The following is a 22704-nucleotide window of genomic DNA, read 5'->3' as shown; positions in this document are numbered from 1 at the left end:
TGGAGCAGCCAGGACTCAAGCAGACTCCCATATGGGATGCCGGCGCTGAAGGCAGGGCTTTAACCCTGCTTGTGCCACAGCACCAACCCCGATAAATCATTGTTAATATCATGATGTAATTATGATAGTGATTGGTTTCATTTTCTGTGTCATTGAGTGGTTTGTTAATATGACTATAGCAGGTTTTTTTTTTTTTTTTTTTTTTTTACTTTGGCAACCATTTTATATTACAGTTGCTTTTAAAATTTCGTTAGTATTTTAACTTTTTTTTTTTTTTAAAGAAGTTGTATTAAGGAACATGAAACCAACTTTTTTTGCAGTTGTCCCTTTCAATCTCTTTTATGTGATTATTTCTGGATACTGTATTAGGTAGATCTTACAGCTTTTCTTATCAGCTAGCAAGCAGTTAATAACTTAACGCAAGGTAATAAAGCATTCAGGCCAATGTAATATTAAAATTCTATTCATTCGAGTTAGCATTGCTCATACCCAGTACAGGCCTGATATTGACTCTAAAATGTATGGTGAAGTAATGTTCATTTCATCAGTATTTGTTGCTCCTTGACTGCAAGTTTGGGAGCTCACTAGGATTATAACAGAAGGAAGAAAAAGGGGTAAGGGGACAATCTTAGTACAATTCTTATGTGGGTTTATTAGCTCCTAGTGTGGCAGATTTCAGATGTTGAGTCTTACCTGGGGTTTATGTGGATTTCTCAGTGATCTCTCATTGGCAGTTCCCTTGTCAAGGGCAGAAGCTCCTTTGGCAACTTACTTACCAAACCACTTAGTAGCTAGAGGTTCATACTTGAGTTATGGGCTTGATAAGGTAGAGGGATTCCTCCTCCCTCCCTCCAAGATCCTTTGGGCAGAAGATCCACATCAGCAACTCAGCTCCATTTCACAGTTACATTACAAGAGTCTCTGACATTTACTAGTGTTTTCCAATGAATGCCACTTCAAAAGAATAACTGCACCATGTGACTGTAACTACTCGTTCAAAAAACTCAAACACCTGTCTTAATTAGATTTCTATGTTAAGATTTTTACGAATAAAGGAGGGCATGGTGATGATAATACAGTGATAATATTTAATTAAAACCTGATTACTAATGCAAAGTAAATACAGAACCTAAAGAAGAATAGGGAAAGTATTTACAGGTTGTAATTAGAGAGCTAAGGTAACCCACCAAATTCAAGTAGTCTAAGTGGTTTCAAATATTAAATAAAAGCCTCCCAACCCCATATTTTGTCTGTTTTGAGGTCATGTCTGTTAATTTCTTTTATGTGCACTTAGAGGTATTGTGTACATGTCTAAGTACATATTATTTAAAATTACAAATAAATTTTGTTTACAAATGCAGATAAAACTGAATTGAACTTTTTCATTCAGCAGTATAACTCAAAGCTTTTCAGAGCAATACATTTAGATCTACTCCATTCTTCTTAATGCATAATAGTGTATGAACTTACCCTAATTTGTATAACCAGTCTCATATTAATGGGCATTTGGATTATGCCCAACTTCATAGTTTTGTAAACTTTGTGCAAGTATATCTGTTGGATAGGTTTTTCCAAGTATTATGCAGTCAAAAAATATGTTGCAATTAAAAATTTTTTGGAAGATTGATTTATTTGAGAGTCAGAGTTACAAAGAGAGGGGGAGAGAAAAAGAGATCTTGCACCCACTCGTTCACTCCCCAAATGGCTGTAACAGCCAGTGCTATGCCAGGCTGGAGCCAGGAATTTCATTTGGGTCTCCCATATAGGTGGCAGGGGCCCAAACACTTGGGCCATCTTCTGCTGTTTTTCCCAGGCCATCAGCAGGGAGCCGGGTTGGAAATGGAGTAGCCAGAACTTAAACTGGCCCCCATATGGGATGCTGCCATTGCAGGGAACAGCTTTACCTGCTATGCCACAATGGCAGCTTCTGGAATTTAAATTTTTTTTAAAGATTTATATATTTATTTGAAAGGTAGTTACAGGGCCGGTGCCGTGGCTCACTTGGCTAATCCTCCGCCTGCAGCGCCGGAATCCCATATGGGCCCTGGCTTCTAGTCCCGGTTGCTCCTCTTCCAGTCCAGCTCTCTGCTGTGGCCCAGGAAGGCAGTGGAGGATGGCCCAAGTGCTTGGGCGCCTGCACCCACATGGGAGACCAGGAAGAAGCACCTGGCTCCTGGCTTCGGATTGGCGTAGCTCTGGCTGTAGCGGCCATTTGGGGGGTGAACCAACGGAAAAAGGAAGACCTTTCTCTCTCTCCCTCTCACTGTCTGTAACTCTACCTGTCAAATAAATAAATAAAAAATCTTACAAAAAAAAAAAAGGCAGTTACAGAGTGAGAGAAGGAGAGGCAGAGATCTTCCATCTATTGATTCACTCCCCAAATGGCCGAAACAACCAGGACTGGGCCAGGCCAAAACCAGGAGCTTCATCAGGGTCTCCCTTATGGGTGCAGAGGACTAATGACTTGGGCCATCCTCCACTCTTCTCCCAGGCACATTAGCAGGGAGCTGGATCTGAAGCAGAGCAGCTGGGACTCCAACTGACACCCATATAAGATGCTGGTGCTGCAGGCCATGGCTTTAACTTGCTGTGCCACAGCTCCAGCCCCTGGAATTAGAATTTTTAAAAAATGCTGCCGAATTGTTTTCCCAAGAGGTTCCACCAGTTCTTTCTAGCAATTTGAAGTAGACATCTTTTGCAATAAGAATTGTAACTTAAGGCATTTAAGTAGTTGAGTTTCTCAAGTTGCAGTGGATCCATTTGACTTTATTGAAATCAATGGGGAAAGGTGTTTTACTGAAACCTGCTAAAATGGTAGAATTCATCTAATTCTCCTTTGAAATTTCCTGGTGACTATCTTCAGTGTTTAATTTTAAGAAGCTGTTTTTTTTTAATACAAGCAATTTCAAATATTTACTCAATAATTTGGACCCTAAAATGTTAATTGAAAAGGAAGAAAATATAAACAGTGTTTTAGTATGATAAAATATTTGAATTCATAATACCCTTGCTCTGTACTTTCCAAAACATGTCTATTTCATAAACACATGTTTTCATTTTTTGCATTTATTTTTCCCAGATTTGCTACATACCTGACATTTATAAATTTAGTGAAAGAAATTATGCTGTAAATAACTGAAATAATATTATCTTTAGGAATATAATTCAAAATATGTTGACTTGATTGAGGAACAACTTAATGAAGCACTTACTACATATCGGAAGCCTGTTGATGGTGATAACTATGTTCGTCGAAGTAACCAAAGGTATAGTCGTGTTAGTGGAGTATATATCAGATTTAAAAGTCCCATATATCAGATTTAAAGCTGTCCTGAAATAAATCAGTGCTTTTAAAAGTTTTCTGAACATTTATATTTCTGCTTCATACACTGAGAATAGGAAATAATCTTAATGTACAAGTATTGATTGTCCAAAAATTCCAGTGGCATTCACAGTGTGGAAATACCCTACTGATACAGCTGTCAGAGACATTCCATGCCCTCACCCTAGTCTGCCTCTCCAGCCCCAGCTCTCTTACCAGTAGTTAAATTATTTTGCCAGAGAAATCATCATGCCTTCCCATCTCCTTATTTTTATTTGTGCTGGGAAGTATATCTAGTTTTATTTATCTAGTTTGTTACTAGTAGCCACTGCATAGTTAAATAAGATAGTCATATCAATCATCTTTATTATGCTAGATTACAGCGTCCTCATGTCTACCTGCCGGTACACCTTTATGGACAACTGGTACACCACAAAACAGGCTGCCATTTGTTGGAAGTGCAGGTAAAACATAATTTGCTTATTTATGGTTAAACTGTTACTACTATAGTAAAAAAAAAAAAAAACTTGCTAAAATCTTTCTGCAAAAATTTTTCAAAACTTTAAAATTAGTGGCATCATTTGTACTTTTAAAGTTCATCTATCTTACAGTTGACTTATGCATCCTAAGTTTGTAATCCTTAGAAATACTGGCTTCCATGTTTTTCCCTGACTTGTGTGTGACCTTTGAATAACTGTTCTTCAGGATCAACAACCCATTGAAGGTCAGAGTTCTTCCCTTAATAGTTTGTTGGAGAAATTAAAATCTCCTTAAAAACAGACGTGGAAAATGAGTTTCTTTCTTCCTCTTTTTGGGAAGTTAAACTGTACCTGCCAAAGATTCATTATCCTTAGTGAGCAACAAATTGAACTTTGCTGCTTGTGAGCACTTCACAGAATGTGATGCATGTGGGCAAGGATGTGTTCTTTAACTGTAATGTATTCACTGTGTTTTCGGCTGTGAATATGCCTTGCAATCAGGTGTTTTCAATAAATGCAGCATTTCTGTTACTTTAGAAATAGTTGTAGAAATATTTGTGTACGTATGAACAACAGTACTATAGGGGTTTAGTTTGTTTTTGTATCTTTGCTCATCTCACGAGCACAGGGTTTTTCATAAATACACTCTAGTTTCATGTGTTTTCATATTGTATCTGTGAAGACTATTGGGGCAGGTATCTTTATATTAACATTTTAAATTAAGTGCACTGGAAGTTCTTTGCTCAGTGTCATTACCTACATAATATGAAATCTAATCCCTAATTTACTTTATATTTGAAAGAAATACTTATCATGGCTTTTTGTAATACTAAGAAGTGCCAGATACTACGTTAAACACTTCTTTTTGTAATAATTTTTTAAATTATGAAACCCTGCAAGACAGATCCTATGATTATCCCAGTTTTAGAGATTAAGAAATCAAGGCATAGGGAGGTTAAGTAACTTCCTCAAGACCACAGAGCTTATAAGTGATAACCCTGAAAGGTAAGCTTAGAACCCATGCACACTCAATGCAGCAAAACTATTTTAGAATTTTAAATATTCAAAAATGACTAAAACCTTAAAAGCTTTATGATACAATGAGAAAATATACTAAAGATGTAATATCCTCTTACTCATTTTTTTTCTTTAGAATATTGTTACAGAACTGTGTCATAATGTTCGGACTCCAGATTTGGATAAATGGGAAGAAATTAAAAAACTGAAAGCGTCTCTTTGGGCCTTGGTTTGTAATAAACATTTCTATAAGATCTTTGCAAAAAAAACCCTCTTGTTTTTCCCATTAATACTAAATAACTAATTTATTTGGAACTTGTTCTTAGAGTAATAAAATAAGACAAGGATTATTTATGTGAATTTAAATATTATTTTCATGCTGAAGAAAAAGATGGTTAAACTGTTAACTTTTTATGACTTGCATTTTCTTGCTAAAACAAATAGAACATTAATTCCTAATGTTCCTTATTTGAGAATTTTTTCACTTTTTCTTCCTCTGTCATGGATGAGGTGAAATTTGTGTTTCTTGGTAGCTATTCAAATCTTTTAAAAGAATTGCTGTTGTAACTCAGTATTTGCTATAAATTTCTTTTCTTTTTAGGGAAATATTGGCTCATCAAATTGGGGTCTTAATTTGCTACAAGAAGAAAATGTGATTCCAGATATACTTAAACTTGCAAAACAGTGTGAGGTTCTTTCCATCAGAGGGTATGTAATTTAACTCTGAACTCTTAATGCATATTGTTATTCACAATGGTTATTAGGAAAAAGTATTACGATTCTTTATAATCCATAACTGTTAATTCATTGAAAGTCCTAATGTAAGATTTTTAAATGGATTAATAAACATCTTAATTGAACTTTATCTTGCAAGCAAATGGAGAATTCATAACATGTATCCAAATGTTCCAGTAATCCAAATGCCCAGATATTACACATCTAAATTAAGAAAACTAATATGTCGTTTTTGCTAAGATTGCATTGTGCTTTTTGTTTTGTTGTAAGTATTTTCTTTATTAGGAAAGTTGGCATGTTTTTTATTCTACTAATTTATTCCTTACTAGTTAATACATTTTTTCACAAACCAGATTTTAATGACTTTTAAAGAAAATTCATATGTCTTTTATGGCAAATTAATTTTTCTGTGGATACTTGAAAAAAATCTTACTTTGGAATTATGGACTGTTATTACTATATCTTTTACATACAGGACCTGTGTATATGTACTCGGGCTCATTGCTAAAACCAAACAAGGCTGTGATATCCTAAAATGTCACAACTGGGATGCTGTGAGGCATAGTCGCAAACATCCATGGCCAGTGGTTCCTGATGATGTGGAACAACTCTGTAATGAACTCTCCTCTGTCCCAAGCACCCTGAGTTTGAACTCAGAGTCAACCAGCTCTAGACATAATAGTGAAAGTGAATCTGCACCATCAAGTGAGTATTGTGACAGGTTCATATAAAGATGGCCAATATTGATAGCATATTTGTAAGTTCAAACTTTAAATGTATTTGTTACATCTTTAACTTTTTTTAAAAGATTTTTTATTTGAAAGAGAACAGAAAAAGGATGAGAGACAGAGATCTTCCATCAGCTGATTTACTCCAAAATGGCTTCAATGACCAGAGCAGGGCCAGGCTGAAGCTAGGAGCCTGAAGCTGCATTTGGGTCTCCCACGTGGGTGCAGGGGACCAAGCACTTGGGCCATCCTCTACTGCTTTCCTAGGCATGTTAGCAGGGAGCTGGATCAGAAGTGGAGCAGCCAGGTCTCAAACCAGTGCCCATATGCTATATGCAGGCATCTCAGGTGGAAGCTTACCCTGCTAAGCCATAATGCTGGCCCTTTAACTAGCCTCTTGAATGCCTGTCTTTGCACCATGCATCATATAACCATCAGCTTACATTGTTCTCTCTTACATTCCTAATAACGTTTGGAAAATCCTACACAGAAAGGTGCGTGATAAAGCCCTGTACTGAAGAAACAGTCCCCTTTTTTGTCATCAGAAAAGAAACAACTCTAACAAATATTTTGTCTCCTTTCTTCATTTACTTAATTATTTTACTCATTTTTCAAGTGTAGAGATTATTGAATGAGAACTTTTTTTTAAAGATACTACATTCATATCCTCATATTTGAGAGAAGAAACTAAATGTTAAAATAGTGGAATTATTAAAATAGTATAAAAAACAAGTTATATATCAAACAGTTTATAGTTTTAAGTTCAGTGTTAAGTACTATTAGGTATACAAAGTTTAAGGTGTAGTTCTTCCTTTTAAAAAGATAATGTGACATTTATGAAACCATATTTTGAACCTAAGAAGGCGTGACTTATAAGATGCATTGATATTTTATGTAGCACTAAGAAAGAAGTTGAAGCAGGCGCTATGGTGTAGTGGGCTGCTGCTGCCTGCAGTGCTGACATCCCATATGGGCGCCAGTTCGAATGCCGGCTGCTCCACTTCTGATCCAGCTCTCTTCTATGGCCTGGGAAAGCAGTGGAAGACAGCCCAAGGCATTGGGCCCCTGCACCCTCTTGGGAGACCTGGAGGAGGGTCCTGGCTCTTGGCTTTGGATCTGCCCAGCTGCTGCCTTTGTGTCCATCTGGGGAATGAACCAGTGGATGGAAGACCTCTCTCTCTTTGTAACTCTTTCACATAAATAAATAAATAAATCTTAAAAAAAGAAAAAGTTGCCAGTACTAGGACATACCACTAATTACAAATAATATCCTGATTTTGGAGAAATTACATTAGAAAAGTGTACTTAGAATTGACAAAATATAGAAACAGTGCAATATGCAAGTTCATTTAGGGTTTATTTGTCTTCTTTTAAAATATATATGAAGTAGTTTATACTTATTCAACAGAAAAGTTAAAAAATAAAAACAGAATAAAATCTCCTAGATGTCATTAGGTATCTGGTTGATTGTTCTATAAGAGTTGAACACTGAATTTAGATGAATTTCTTAGTACTTAAAGCAAAATGGAAAACAAAAATAATTATTTTTTCCATTTTTTCATTTATTTATTTAAGTGGTACACTGAAAGAGAGCGCTTTCATCTGCTGATTTACTCCCTAAATGCCCACAATAGATTGCACTGAGGCAAGCTGATACCAGTAGCCAGGAACTCAATCCAGGTCTCCCATGTGGATGGCAAGCACATAATTATCTGCGCCATCACTGTTGCCTCCCAAGGTCTAAATTAGCAAGAAGCTGGAATCCAGAGCTAAAGCTGGATATTAAACCTGGGCACACTAGTGTCATAGAGGGATGTCTTAATTGGTGTCCTAACTGCTAGGGTAAACTCCCACCCCAAACATTATTTTAAACAGGAATTTAAAGTGTTTATGACTGACTTCTTGCTAAGTATAGTTGTCCATCCGTGCCCTTTGGAGGGTTGGTTCCATGACCCCTTTGGATATCAAAATCCATGGATATTCAGAAACCCATAAATAAAATGGCATGGTGTTTGCATGTAACATATGCACATCCTCCTATATACTTTAAATCATCTTTAGATTATTTACACTATGTAATACACTATAAATTCTATGCAAATAGGTCCAATATTCTGTTTAGGGAATGATGACAAGAGAAAGTTTGTATAGGTCCAGTAGAGATGCAGTATTTTCTTTATATTTTTGCTCCATGGTTGGCTGAATTCATAGATGTAGAAACTACACACACAAGAGCTCCAATTGTTTATCTTGTTTTTAAGATTGGGATGAATTTTTCCTGCTTATTGTGATTTGAAGATTAAACCACTAGTTATCTGTACCAGCTGAGTGAGAATCACGATCAAGTCTCCCTTTTCCCCTAATTTCATCCTAAATATTTGCAGAATTAAAAGAAAGTTCCTATAAGATGTGCCACAGTGAGTCCTATAGTTTTTCTTTGGAAATAATAGGAGATCTTCATAATGACATAATACTACATTTTCTTAGAGTCCAAACTCTGGGTTTCGAGGGAGCTCTTTTATGTGGTACAGTGGCCTAACCCCTTATTTTCTAATTTTCTTTCCTCAGATGATTAGTTCTTAAAACATTTCCCTAAAATGTGATTTCATAAATCATTATCATGAACCTGCCATTTATATCGTGTGCTTTTTTAAATCAATTCTTTAATCATAGGTATGTTCATAATGGAGGATGACCGGTTTGGCAGCAGCTCTACTAGTACATTCTTCCTTGACATCAATGAAGATGCGGAGCCACCATTTTATGATCGACCTGGACCCATAAAGGATAAAAATTCCTTCCCTTTCTTTGCTTCTAGTAAACTTGTCAAGAATCGTATCTTAAATTCACTTACTTTGCCAAATAAAAAACATCGCAGCAGCAGTGATCCAAAAGGAGGGAAACTGTCATCTGAGAATAAGACAAGCAACAGACGAATCCGAACACTCACAGAGCCCAGTGTTGACTTGAATCATAGTGATGAGTTCACACCCATATCCACAGTGCAGAAAACATTACAATTAGAAACTTCATTTGTTGGGAATAAGCACACTGAAGACACTGGTAGTACGCCAAGTATTGGAGAAAACGACCTCAAGTTTACCAAGAGTTTTGGTACAGAAAATCACAGAGAAAACACAAGCCGAGAAAGGTTAGTTGTAGAAAGTTCAACGAGCTCACATATGAAGATACGTAGCCAAAGTTTTAATACCGACACTACAACAAGTGGGATAAGTTCCATGAGCTCAAGTCCTTCTCGAGAGACAGTAGGTGTAGATGCTACAACTGTGGACACAGACTGTGGAAGTATGAGTACTGTGGTAAGTACTAAAACTGTTAAGACAAGCCACTATTTGACACCACAGACTAACCATCTGTCTCTCTCCAAATCAAACTCCGTGTCCCTGGTGCCGCCAGGTTCTTCTCATACACTTCCTAGAAGAGCACAGTCCCTTAAAGCACCCTCAATTGCTACAATTAAAAGTCTAGCAGATTGTAACTTCAGCTACACAAGTTCTAGAGATGCCTTTGGCTATGCTACACTGAAAAGATTACAGCAACAGAGAATGCATCCATCCTTATCGCACTCTGAAGCTTTGGCATCTCCAGCAAAAGATGTGCTGTTTACCGATACCATCACCATGAAGGCCAACAGTTTTGAGTCCAGATTAACACCAAGCAGGTGAGCAAATAGATGTTTAGAAATGAACAATAATGTTTCCATTTTGACAAATTTAAATGTAAAGCATTTGCTAGGTTTTACACTGCATAAGCCTCAGAACTGACCTGTCACAATTGTTTACCTTGGTAGGCTATAAGCTCCTTGTTACCCGAAATGATTTAAAATGGATTCTTGCAGCTGCGAGGGGGGAAACAAAACTCCTTTAGGTCCTGAAAATAAATCCTACCTGCCTTACAAGGACACACAAGTCACAAGCTTTTTTTTATTTATTTCTCGCTTCTGCAAGGATCGATTTTAAAAAGAAGCATGTCGGGGGAATCAGGAGCTTAAGACCTACAATAACAAACAACCTTTTCAGGTAGGTCAATTTAAGGCTCCAAAAATTGACCTTTTCATTTTTTTTTAAGATAACTGAAAAAGCCAGTTTAGTTATTTTCAATTTCTTTTAAGTACCTGTGTTTATTAAGTAGGAACCTAATAAACACTAAATGAGCTTAGTTCTCAGGATTTAGCCAAAAAAAAAAAAAAAAAAAAATTAGCAAGGATTTCTATACTGCATTTAGATTATATCAACCTGATAAAGGGTATAGTTTACTCTAAGGAGATCTGCAGTATTAATTTGATTACTGCAAAAATTTCCAAACTTGTTTTTTTCTGTTGTTGGGTCAAGTGCTTCTGAACAACCCTCCTAGTTTTGCATTATATTTATTTAAATGGCATAATATATGTCAAGTACTTAAAATAGTGTCTGGTATGTATCAAGCATGTAGAAACTTAGCTGTTGGGATTATCTTTGCTATTTAATCCATCTGGCTCCTACATTAAATTATTAATAACATTAATTTTTTTTTTTTTTTTTTTTAATTTTTGACAGAGAGAAAGGTCTTCCTTTGCCGTTGGTTCACCCTCCAATGGCTGCCGCGGCCAGCGTGCCGCGGCCTGCGCTCCGCGCTGATCCAAAGGCAGGAACCAGGTGCTTCTCCTGGTCTCCCATGGGGTGCAGGGCCCAAGCACTTGGGCCATCCTCCACTGCACTCCCGGGCCACAGCAGAGAGCTGGCCTGGAAGAGAGGCAACCGGGACAGAATCCAGCGCCCCGACCGGGACTAGAACCCGGTGTGCCGGCACCACTAGGCAGAGGATTAGCCTGTTGAGCCACGGTGCTGGCCAGTATTTTTCTAATAGCAACATTTAATAGAGGGATTTCTGGTAGCAGATACTAAATTATGTTTCCTCTGAAAGAATTTAGTAAATTATACAGTAATACCTCATCTGCCTGGAACTCACTAGCTTTGACACCTTCATTAATACAAAACAAAGCCAAAAATACCTCTCAAGAGCTCACAATTACAATTCTGTGCTGTAAATGAATTTTGAAATTTCCAGGCCTCAGTTACCTCATCCAGTGGATATTGGGTAGACAAGTGGTTTTTAAAATACTGCTTTTTAAGCATAGAAACCCTTTTTCACAAAAAGGCTTCAGTGGAAACCCAATATGTAGAATAGGTAGAAAATGGAACCACGCTGGTTGAAATGGGAATTGGAAAGGTAAATAATCGAGTAATTGCTTCCTTCTACTCCATTAGTCATTTAAAGAAAATGACTTTATATCTGAGAGATAACAACAGTATGATTTGAAAACTTTTTTGAGTAAATTCATAAGTCTCAGTTAAGACTGGTTTTTGGTAGAAATTGACGTTAGGGGTGATGTTTGCTATCTTAATTATTAACTGTTAGTGAAGCATTTGTTCTATGTGTTTCATAAGATAATTTTTTAAATTTAATATCAGACTGCATTAGTACATTTAGAAGACTTTTTTTTTTTTTTTCAAATTATTTATTTGAAAGTCAGAATTAGAGAGAAAAACAGAAAGAGACAGAGACCTTTATTGGCTGATACCCACCCCCCCAAAATGATGACAATAGCCCCCTATGATTCAAGTCCCAGCTGCTCCACTTCTGATTCAGCTCCCCGCTAACGTGCCTGGGACAGTAGTAGAAGACGGCCCAAGTGCTTGGGCCCCACCCATGTAAGAGACCAGGAAAAAATTCCTGGCTTCTGGCTTTAGCTAGGACACCTTGGGACCACTAAGCCACAGTGCTGGCCCCAAGACTTCGTTTTCCAAATAGCAATATGTATAGAAGTCTGGATCCCTCTATAGTGCCTTGTATTTATTTATTTAAAGCAGGTACCAAGTAAAAATTTTAGTGTAACTATTGAATGAATAAGAATCTACATGAGAAGAGTGTGTCTTGTGCTTATTATGGAATCATTAGAAAGGTGTGCATTGTGGAAATGTCAGTGGTTCTTATAACATTTATAAATGATACCATTTTGCTATATTGTACCTGTGTTCTTAATTGATAATGAAAGCATTAAAGTAACTACTATATAAGGAATAAGTCATTAATCTCATTTTTCATAAACAGTACTAAGTAGAGTTAGTAGGTAGACCCTTATTTAAATGATAAGAAACCTAGCAATCTAAAATGATTGCAAAAATAATCTTTGGACCATCTGGTAATTTCTGAGGTCAGTTTCTTTCTCCTTTTTTTTTTTAACTTCTAGATGTTGAAAGTTACTCTAATTGGCCTACCTTTCCATCTGTACTTAGGAGACTGTAACAGTTGTTTAGGCTGACAGTCACCATTACTGGTGAACTTTGAATATTAACCCATAACAACTAATATTTCAAAGTGTTTATGTTTCCAATAAATAAGATGATACTGCTTAGTACTTGACTAGCTACTTGTCTTTTATGAAGGTAGGAATGTAACTTGTTTCTTAATATGATGATTATAAAACAGGAAACTAATGCAAGTGGTTTTTTTAATGTTATAGGTTTATGAAAGCTTTAAGTTATGCATCATTAGATAAAGAAGATTTATTAAGTCCTATTAATCAAAATACCTTGCACCGATCCTCCTCAGTGAGATCCATGGTGTCCAGTGCTACATATGGTGGCTCAGATGACTACATTGGTCTTGCTCTTCCAGTCGATATCAATGATATATTCCAGGTATCATCATAAATTTTATTGTTATACTGTCAGTTTATTTCTTTTTTCATATTGTATGACTGCTTTTTAGAATCTGTAATTTAGAATGGACAGTAATTATGGAGAAGAAGAATTTTTTAAGATGGTTTTGTTTAAAGAAATTTTAAGATGAAAATTATTTCATCTTTTCTAACTTTTCTACACCTTTCTGTTGAGCATCTCCAGGCTCCTAGGACATTCTCCTTCCCTGTCTTCCTATGCTTTTTTTTTTTTTTTTTTTTAAGATTATATTTATTTATTTGAGAGGTAGAGTTACAGAAAGAGAAGGGGAGAGACAGAAAGGTCTTCCATCTGCTGGTTCACTCCCCAAATGGCCGCAATGGCCAGAGGTGGGCTGCTCTGAAGCCAGGAACTAGTAGCTTCTTCCTGGTCTCCCACATGGGTGCAGAGGCCTAAGCCCTTGGGCCATCTTGCACTGCCATAGCAGATAGCTGGATCGAAAGAGGAGCAGCCAGCCAGAATATGAATCGGCACCCATGTGGGATGCCTACGTTGCAGGCAAAATGCGTAACCTACTATGCCACAGTACCAGCCCTCAATTGGTATCTCATTTGATTTCTTTATCTAGGTGTTCTCTGTAGAAATTTAGTTAATTCCTAACCTTGCTTGTTAATCACCTTTGACTTACTCTTTGGTTTTTTGCTTTTTTTTTTTTAAATCCTTAATCCTATTTATCACTTGGAAGGCAGCTACATGTGATACTCAGTTTTAGAAATTGACTCTAATCTCAGAAGAGAACCACAAATCTCTAGATGGTTTGTAGTAGTAAAAATTACACATATTCTCAGATGTCTAAAGGCATTTTAGATAAACACTAAGATTATCATTTTAATATCCATTTAACTCACCAAATATGATGAAAACTTTCAGGGATATTTTGTCAAGTTTAACCTTCTTCAATAAACTTTTTATTGTAAGTTCATATGCTACAGTAGTTCTATTTGATTATATTTTACCTAATTTTTCCAGCATTCATAGTTATTTTTATAGTAGGTTCTAACTATGGCTTCTATTTAATTTATAGATTTAACTATGGCTTATATCTAATTTAGGTAAAGGATATTCCCTATTTTCAGACCAAAAACCTACCTCCTCAAGATGATCGAGGTTCAAGAGTGTTTGCCCCTGATGCAGGAGGTAAAGTATGGTCTTTGTTCTCATGAGACTCCTCTTTATATTAAAAAGAAAGTTCTTTTTAGTTGGAGGATATTGAAACTTGAGGTGTACTAGCCCTTGGGTCAGCTTAAAATTATAATAGTATAATTTTTGCATCAACTTAAAACTAAACCACAATTATTTTGTGCAGAGGGATTTAAAGTATTTTTTCAACTAAGTACCTGGCCTCTCAATAAGAGAAATGCAAGTTAGTTTTTGTTTCTAAAAAGCAGCACAAGAAAAATGTGTAACACCAATCCTTAGAGGTCCAAGAGAAGGATAAAAATATGCCTATAAATTATATGATTGCTCTGTTGTGAACTGTTGTATTTTAATGAATATATGCACATAAGCCACATATTTTATAGCTTCATGATCTTTTTCTTGAAAGGTAGATGGCAAATAAGCACATCAAAAGATTTCAGTGTAATTATTAAGATAATGTATCCTAACTACTTCCTTTTTTTTTTTTTTTTTTTTCTTTTAAGATTGATTTATTTATTTGAAAGTCAGAGTTAGATCTTCTATCTGCTTGTTCACTCCCCAAATGACTGCAATGGGCAGCACTGGATCAGACTAAAGCCAGGAGCTTCTTCTGGGTCTCCCATCTGAGAGGCAGGAGCCCAAAACACTTGAGCCATCTTCTGCTTTTCTCAAACCGTGAGCAGGGAGCTGGATTGAAGTGGAGCAGCCAGGACACCAACCGTTGCCAGCATCAGATGCTGTGGCTTTACCCACTATGCCATAATGCCAGTCCCCTGATTTTTTTTTAAACAAGTATATCTTTATACTTAGAATTATTACTTTTCTTTAGGTAAATATTGAGGATGATTAAAATATTCTAATTATATAATCTTAGTTTTCCTTTTTAAAAAAGATTATTTTATTCGCTAGGCACAGAGGGAGGAACAGAGGAATACCTTCCATCCCCTGGCTTACTTCCTAGATGACTGTAGCAGCTGGGTTCCATGCTAAAGCCAGGAGCTCAGAGCTACATTCCAGGATCTGTGTGGCCAGTAGGGTCCCGTGCACTTGGGCCATCTTCTATTACCTTCCAGGAACAGTAACAGGAAGTTGGATTGGAAGCAGAGTACCTGGGTTTCAAACCAGTACTCCAACATGGGTTTCTGACATCAGAAGCAGTGGCTTAACCCACTATGCCACAACGCTGGCCCCCCCATTTTATGTTTTAAACTCAGTATTAAAGTAATATTAGCATATCCGCTAACTTTAGTTTTTGTCATAATTAAAGCAAATTATGGGCAGGCACTGCAGGGTAGTGGGTACCCTGCTGCCTGCAGTGCTGGTGTCCCATTTGGGCACTGGTTCGAGTCCCGGCTACTCCACTTCTGATCCAACTCCCTACTATGGCCTGGGAAAGGAGTGGAAGATGGTCTTAGACCCTGGGCCCTTGCACACACGTGGGAGACATCTCTCTCTCTCTCTGCCTCTTCTCTCTTTGTGTAACTCTGACTTTCAAGTAAATAATCCTTAAAAAAAGAAAGCAAATTATATTTTTTTTCTTCCCAGTTAGATTTTGAGTCATAAAGAGGTTTCTGAATTTCTTCTCCACTTTCCTTTTAAATTTCTCATAGTTTAAGGCACCTTGGAAAAGTTATTACTGATACTGTTTTTACTGGATTATGTTTTATATTTACCTACATACAGGTCTTTCATCTGGAACTGGAGGTCTTGTAAAACACTCTTTTCACTTGCTACGACAACAGATGAGTCTTACGGAAATCATGAACTCAATCCATTCAGACGCTTCTCTGTTTTTAGAAAGTACAGAAGACACTGGACTGCAGGAGCACACAGATGATAACTGCCTTTATTGTGTCTGTATTGAAATTCTGGGTTTCCAACCCAGTAATCAACTAAGTGCGATCTGTAGTCATTCAGGTGAGTGAGTATGTCCTCTGAGGTGAGTCCAGACTTGAATCTGCGCCTGTCACAAATCATCTGCCAGCCCTATTGGTCATCCCCTCCAGGCTCACTACCCCCACCTTAGTTCACGTAGCACTCCCATAATAGAATTTTAATATTTCAAGTCTGCAATTTTAATTCCTTCCTCTTCATCGTGCGTAGTATTGCCTGGGATTAAAAGGCTGTTCATACCCTACACACGAGACTGTTATCTGTCTAATACTTTGTTTTTCCACAGTTTTCCCATCTTTTTTAAGATTATTTATTTGAGAGGCAGAGTTACAGAGAGGATTTTCCATCCGCTGGTTCACTCTCCAAATGGCCATAACAGCCAAAGCTGGGCCGATCCAAAGCCAGGAGCCAGGAACTTGGAGCTTCTTCTGGGTCTCCCTCATGATTGCAGGGGCCCAAGCACTTGAGCCATCTTCTGCTACTTTCTCAGGCCATAAGCAGAGAGCCAGATAGGAAGAAAAGCAGCCGAGACAGGAACCAGCACCCATGTTTTCCCATTGTTTTAGTTGATATATAACTATTGACTGTTTGAAGTTTTTGAACAAATATCTAGGCATAAAAAAATGTTTTTCCTGCTCTTCTCTCATTTTTCTCCCCACACACATGCAGGCTCACACACAAACACATGGTCTATTTGGCAAGTCCATCTCATCCCAGGTGGCAGTAGTGTCTTGTCTCTAAAATGTTCTCCAACTTGCTAAGTCAGGTGTTGACACTCTTTCCTCTTTGCTCTTACTGTTCTATAGCTCTTTTGCAGTAATAATTATTACTTTTACTTGATTTTTTTCCCCATTCCACTTGGTAAGTTCTTTTAGAGTATCGTTTGTCATGTATTTTTGTTTTCATATTTCTAATACTTGGCTGTGTGCTGCACTGTACAGTGGGTCCTCAGTGTATATTTGGTGAGTGAATAAAGTGAATGCAGATTAAGTTTTTTTATGACTTAATTTGTATTAGTAGTGTCAGATTATAAATGCATAATTCTTCACGAATGTCACTAACTATTGCTGAGAAAGACCTAGTGATGCTGATTCACTTTGTCAAATTTCCCCTTGGTACGCTAATTCAGAGCTTCCCAACTAATGGGTTGCAGCACATTGAAAGGCAGCAATAGGTGCTGAAATATTGATCCCCTAAATGGTGCCATGTTCTGTGGGGCCTGGCTTTGACAAATCTGTGGGCTAAGTACTTCCCACTCTGAACAGCTCTGTGCAGAGCCCTGGCATGCTGTAACTATTAAAACTTTTCTGTGAGTGAAAAAGTTTGGGAAAGTATTTGTCTTACATATTGTATATAGTAAAGATGCTATTTTCAGTTGTTAGGCTATTTCTTGTTCAGGGTTTTGTTTCTTCAAGTTCTTCATTTCATTCAACAGATATTTATGAAACACTTGTCAGTTTGCTTTGCCAAACTATTTTCTAGTTAGAAAACAAATAGGAAGACCAGCCCCTTATTCACTCAGTCACAAAGCAAACACAGCTAGTTATGTAATTCTTTTGGGATCAGAGTAGTAGTAAGACTTGCTGCAGTCACAGAGGCACTTAACTTTGTCATAGCCATCAGAACACCCTCTTACCCCTCCCCATTCTCTTCCATTTTTTTATTCTTTAATTTTCAAGATTTATTTTGTTTATTTGAAAGGCAGAATTAGAGAAGGATAGGCAGAGCAAGAGAGAGATCTTCCATCCACTGGTTTCATTCCCCAAATGGCTGCACAAACAGGGACTGGGCCAGGCTGGAGCCAGTAGCTTCCTTCATTCATGTCTCCCACATGGATGGCAGGGGCCCAAGCCTTGGACCTTCTTTAACTGCTTTCCCAGGCTCATTAATGGGCAGCTGGAACTCAAATTGGTGCCCATATGGGATGCTGGCATTGCAGGCAGCAGCTTAACCTGCTGTGCTCCAGCCCAGTCTTTTATTCTGGTGAACTGTTAGATTGAGGAGCAGCAGAGTGAGAATAACTCTTAATTAGGAAGCTGCATCAGTTTACCTATGATACTTCACAGATGTGAGGAGAAGAAAGCTAATTGAACCTTTAAAGTTTAATGCACTCAGCCAAATATTTATTAGACAACGACATAGGCCAGATGTGGTTCTAGACACTAGGAAAACAATTATGAGGAAAAAAAGGAAACATTGAAAGGGTAGTGTTCCTGCATCCTCTAAACTTTAGTCCTAAGGGGGAAAGAAATGTATTGATCAACTAACTGATCCATTATGCAGGTACAATACTGCATTTGTAGTAAATACCATTAAGAATAGAGTACATGGGGCCAGTGCTGTGGCTCAATAGGCTAATCCTCCGCCTGCGGCGCCAGCACACCAGGTTCTAGTCCCAGTCGGGGCACCAGATTCTGTCCCGGTTGCCCCTCTTCCAGGCCAGCTGTCTGCTCTGGCCCAGGAGTGCAGTGGAGGATGGCCCAAGTCCTTGGGCCCTGCACCCCATGGGAGGCCAGGAAAAGCATCTGGCTCCTGGCTTCGGATCAGCACGATGCGCCAGCCGCAGCGGCCATTGGAGGTTGAACCAACGGACAAGGAAGACCTTTGTCTCTCTCACTGTCCACTCTGCCTGTCAAAAAAAAAAAAAAAAAAAAAAGAATAGAGTACATGGTACTAGGCAGGGAGTATGACCAGGTAGACAAGTCGAAGAAGAGGTTTCAGAAGTTTCTATTGGGTCGTGGTCTAGAGGATGAATAGAAACTAACCGAAGACTGGAATAAAGGGTGTTTTAGACAAGAAACAACATGGGCAAAGTTGACCTGATAACAGTCAGAGACTTAAAAGGATACCTGTGGGAGAAGATGAAAGATGAGACTAGGAAGGTAAGCAAAAGCTAAGCCCTGGCAAGCCATTGCTGCCAGAGTATGGGCAGTGGACAGCAGCATCAGCCTTACATTGAGAGCTTGTTAAAAATGTGGAATCCTGTGGCGGGCTTTTGGTGCAGTGCTTACGATGCCATTTGGAATGCCCATGTCCCATATCAGAGTGCCTGGTCTACGTTCTGGCTTCTCCAGTTCTGATCCAGCTTCTTGATAACTCCTACCTTGTGAAATAGCAGGTGATGCCTTAAGTATGTGGGTCCCTGCCACCCATGTGGGAGCCCTGGGTTAAGTTCTGGGTTCCTGGCTTCGCCTGTCCCAGCTCTGGCTGTTGTGAGCGTGAACCAATGAATAGAAGATCTCTGTCTCTGTTTCTTCCTGCCTTCCAAATAAATGAAAATAAATGTTCTTTTTTTGTTGTTGTTAATTACAGAACAAAACATTAACAAGACTCCTAGGTTATTCATACAGAGTAAGTAATATTGCTGTAGGGTATTTCAAGCCATAGTATTCTGTATGTCAGTAAAAAGACATCCTTATTATCCATGAAAACTAAAAAATAATTCCTCTTCTACAGCACGATCCTTTTAAAGGAAAGTTAATAGAAGATATTTCATTTTATAAAGTGAGTGTTTTAGGCTAGTGTGTAGAAAGCAGTAGAAAAATTAGCAAACTATTAAAAATAATGGTAAGGTGATCCATTTTAGTATGTAGGTTATTAAATTGACAATTAGGAGTACGTTAAAAACTACCATGAAAAAAGGAGCCAAAAAAGAGCATGGTGTTTTTCAAATTATTTTAGCAATAAAATTAATGTCTCCCCACCCACTCTCTCTCTCTCTTGATCTCTCTTTTATACTCTCCTTCCTCTTTTTCTTCTTCGCCCCTTCCTTCTGGTCTGTCAGGTTTCCCCCAGTAAACCCTTTCCCTTAAAAAAAAAAAAATAGTGTCTCAAAGTCTATATGAGTAACATACAAATGAAGAAGTTAGAGGAAAGATGAGAGAGAACTCCACCCATTTGGCCTTTCCTTGTCCAAGTAATATCCATTGAGCAGACACCAGGAAATGCTAGTACTCCTGAAAACCCTGAAGACCACAGCTGTAGTGACAGCAAAACAGTAAGATTTGACATCCAAAAAGACTTAGCTTCCAAACCAAGCTACTCCAAATTAATTATTTGATCTTGGGCAAGCTTCAGTTTTTGTTTTGTGCTGAAGTCTGTAGGTGGGAATAATGAACCTGTGAGTAGTATACTGTTTTGGTGTTTATATATCAAATAAGTTAGCATTTATTCATCACTCAGTAAATGGCAATTCACAGTAAATTGTTTGTTAGAAATAATAATTCTCTCTGATTCTACCATTCTCCTAATGAAAATTTTCTTGCTAACTTTTACATCTCTAGCTGCTCATTAGGTGGTTATAAATATGTGAGAGGTATGGTTCCTCATAGAAATTCTTAGGCTATTTTATGATTTACTGCCTTCTGATAGCAGTAAATTAGCTTATGATTTATTTTTCTGAATTAACCTATATGGATGTTTATTTTATTGTTTCTTTTGTCTTTTGCTTGCAGCTTCTTATTCTTTTGTGCATATTGTGCTTTTAACTGGAGCCAGCCTTATGCTGAGCTATATGGAGTCTAAAAGGTAGCCAGTCTATTTTGTTTTGGATGTGATCTATCCTATGATTGTCCCTACTTTTAATTAAAAGATAAAGCTTAAAAAGTAAGGAAACAAACCAAACAACTTTATTTACAAAGCTAAACAAGCATTTAGATAAAAACACTTATGAATAAACATGTTTAGGATTTAATTATTTGAAATGCAGAGATGAGAGAGAACACAGAGTATGTGCATGCTTCCATCCTCTGGCTCACTCCTCAAATGGCCACTAAGGGCAGAGCTGGGCTGTTGCAAAGTCAGGAGCCAGGAACTTCTTATGGGTCTCCCACATGGGTGCAGTCCTTTGTCTGTCTGCCACTGCTTTCCCAGGCACATTAGTAGGGAGCTGAATCTGGAGCAGCCGGGTCTCAAACTGATGCCTATATGAAATGCTGGCATCACAGGCAGCAGCTTTACTTGCAGCACTACCACACTGGCACTGTGAATAAAATGTTTTAATCTATCATGTAAAAATAACTTTGAAGGGTCTTAAATACAACTTTTTCCAAGGTTCATTGCATAGAATACTTCTTAATGCAGGATGGAAAATAAAAGTCTCTAAAAGTAGATATCCACAATGTAGTATACACAGTTTTGTCTTCTGCTGAGTCATAGACCATTATCTTCCAAGTACAGGGAAGACTAGGCCAACTAGTTTTCCTTTTCCCAATTCCAAGAATTTGTGGTTCTTTTTTTCCTGCCAATTTATTTGTTTTTATGTATTTGAAAGACTGAGAAATGCAGCGAAAGAGAGGGGCAGTGGCAGAAGCACCCATTTGCTGGTTTGCTCTTCAAATATCTGGGAGCAGGAACTCAGTCTATGTCTCCCATCCACTCGGATGGCAGGGACCCAAGCTCTGCCTGCTGCCTCCCACGGTGTGCATTAGCAGCAAGCTGGTATTGGCTCAAACCCAGGCAATCCGATTTGGGATTCATGCATCGTGAGCAACATCTTAACAACTATACCAAAGCCTGCCTCTACTCTGCCAGCTGATAAAGAGTATCTTGTTAGTATAGTTAAGATGCTATTTCACATCTTTTTGAACATTGTCTTCATAGAGGAATGATTTGTTTTTTAATGAAAATGAATACATCTTTAGGAATAGGAAATGATTCCAACAGATAATTGTCGCTGGTTAAAAGAGAGGCTAAAGTTAAACAGTTTATAACTTAAGAAGCAGATCTACTGAGAAAAGAGTTACTTTGTTACTGTTACTTGTGTAGGAATATTTTGTCATTCTCTTGGCAGTTCATTCATCTGTTGACTGATTATTCAGCATTTCTGAGCAAAGTTACTTGGAAAAAAATTTGTTTGGAAAAATTATTTTTAATACAATATTCTTTCTTTATTCCTGGTTTCACTTTCTGTAATTTGGTATCTGCAGTAAACTACAGTCTTGAACAATATTAAATGGAAAACCCAAGAAATAAGCAAACTTTAAGGGTTTTTTTTTATAGTAGTATGATATTCTTAATCATTGGTGTGACAGAGGTATAAAACAAAGTTTAACAAAAGTATATTTATAGCAGTACTGACACATACACACATTTCTTTTTTCTTTTTGTTTGTTTTTTAGATTTTAGTTCCCTTATAAGGGAAAACATGCAGTATTTGTCATTCTGGGTCCGGGTTATTTTACCCCAACATGATGTCTTCCAGTTGTGTCTAGTTTGCTGAAAATGATAAAATTTTATTGTTTCTTTTATAGCTGAATAATACTCTATTTATATAATACATTTTCTTTATTCATCTGATGATAGACACCTTGGTGGGCTCCAAATTTTGGCTGTTGCGAACAGTGCTGCTGTTAATATGGTGTGCGAGTATCTCTTTCATACACTGTGTATGAGTGTTTAGAGTATCTACCCAGCGTGGCATTGCTAGATCATACAATAGCAAGCCTATTTGTAGCTTTTTAAGGAACTCCACACTGTTGTCCATAGTGTCTGCAATAATTTACATTCACACCAATAGTGTGTGCCTTTGCCCACATCCTCTCCAGCATTTATTACTCTGTGTTTTGGATTTTAGCCATTCTGACAGGGGTGAGGTGATATGTCATTGTGATTTTGATTTGCATTTCCCTAGTGACTAGCGATGTTGAGCA

General features: G+C 37.6%; 1 protein-coding gene across 8 annotated transcripts in view; it reads left to right on the top strand.

Moving 5' to 3' along the window:
• The window catches only part of RICTOR (RPTOR independent companion of MTOR complex 2), a 150579-nt gene that overhangs the window by 112561 nt on the left and 15314 nt on the right, over positions 1-22704 (top strand). For 4 of the 8 annotated variants that reach the window (XM_062211685.1, XM_062211684.1, XM_062211691.1 and 1 more), the window contains 10 exons: positions 3157-3266; positions 3699-3786; positions 4955-5047; positions 5420-5526; positions 6029-6258; positions 8955-9963; positions 10250-10321; positions 12805-12982; positions 14074-14158; positions 15845-16078. In XM_062211685.1, the coding sequence (XP_062067669.1) occupies positions 3157-3266; positions 3699-3786; positions 4955-5047; positions 5420-5526; positions 6029-6258; positions 8955-9963; positions 10250-10321; positions 12805-12982; positions 14074-14158; positions 15845-16078 (2206 nt within the window). The remainder of the gene's footprint in view (positions 1-3156; positions 3267-3698; positions 3787-4954; positions 5048-5419; positions 5527-6028; positions 6259-8954; positions 9964-10249; positions 10322-12804; positions 12983-14073; positions 14159-15844; positions 16079-22704) is intronic. The other 4 variants (XM_062211688.1, XM_062211689.1, XM_062211690.1 and 1 more) reach the window with 4 other exon arrangements.

Source organism: Lepus europaeus, chromosome 15 (assembly GCF_033115175.1).
Source record: "Lepus europaeus isolate LE1 chromosome 15, mLepTim1.pri, whole genome shotgun sequence".
Classification (NCBI taxonomy): Eukaryota; Metazoa; Chordata; class Mammalia; order Lagomorpha; family Leporidae; genus Lepus; species Lepus europaeus.
Note: the sequence above shows the minus strand (reverse complement) of the source record. Positions and strands in the feature narration are given on the sequence as shown.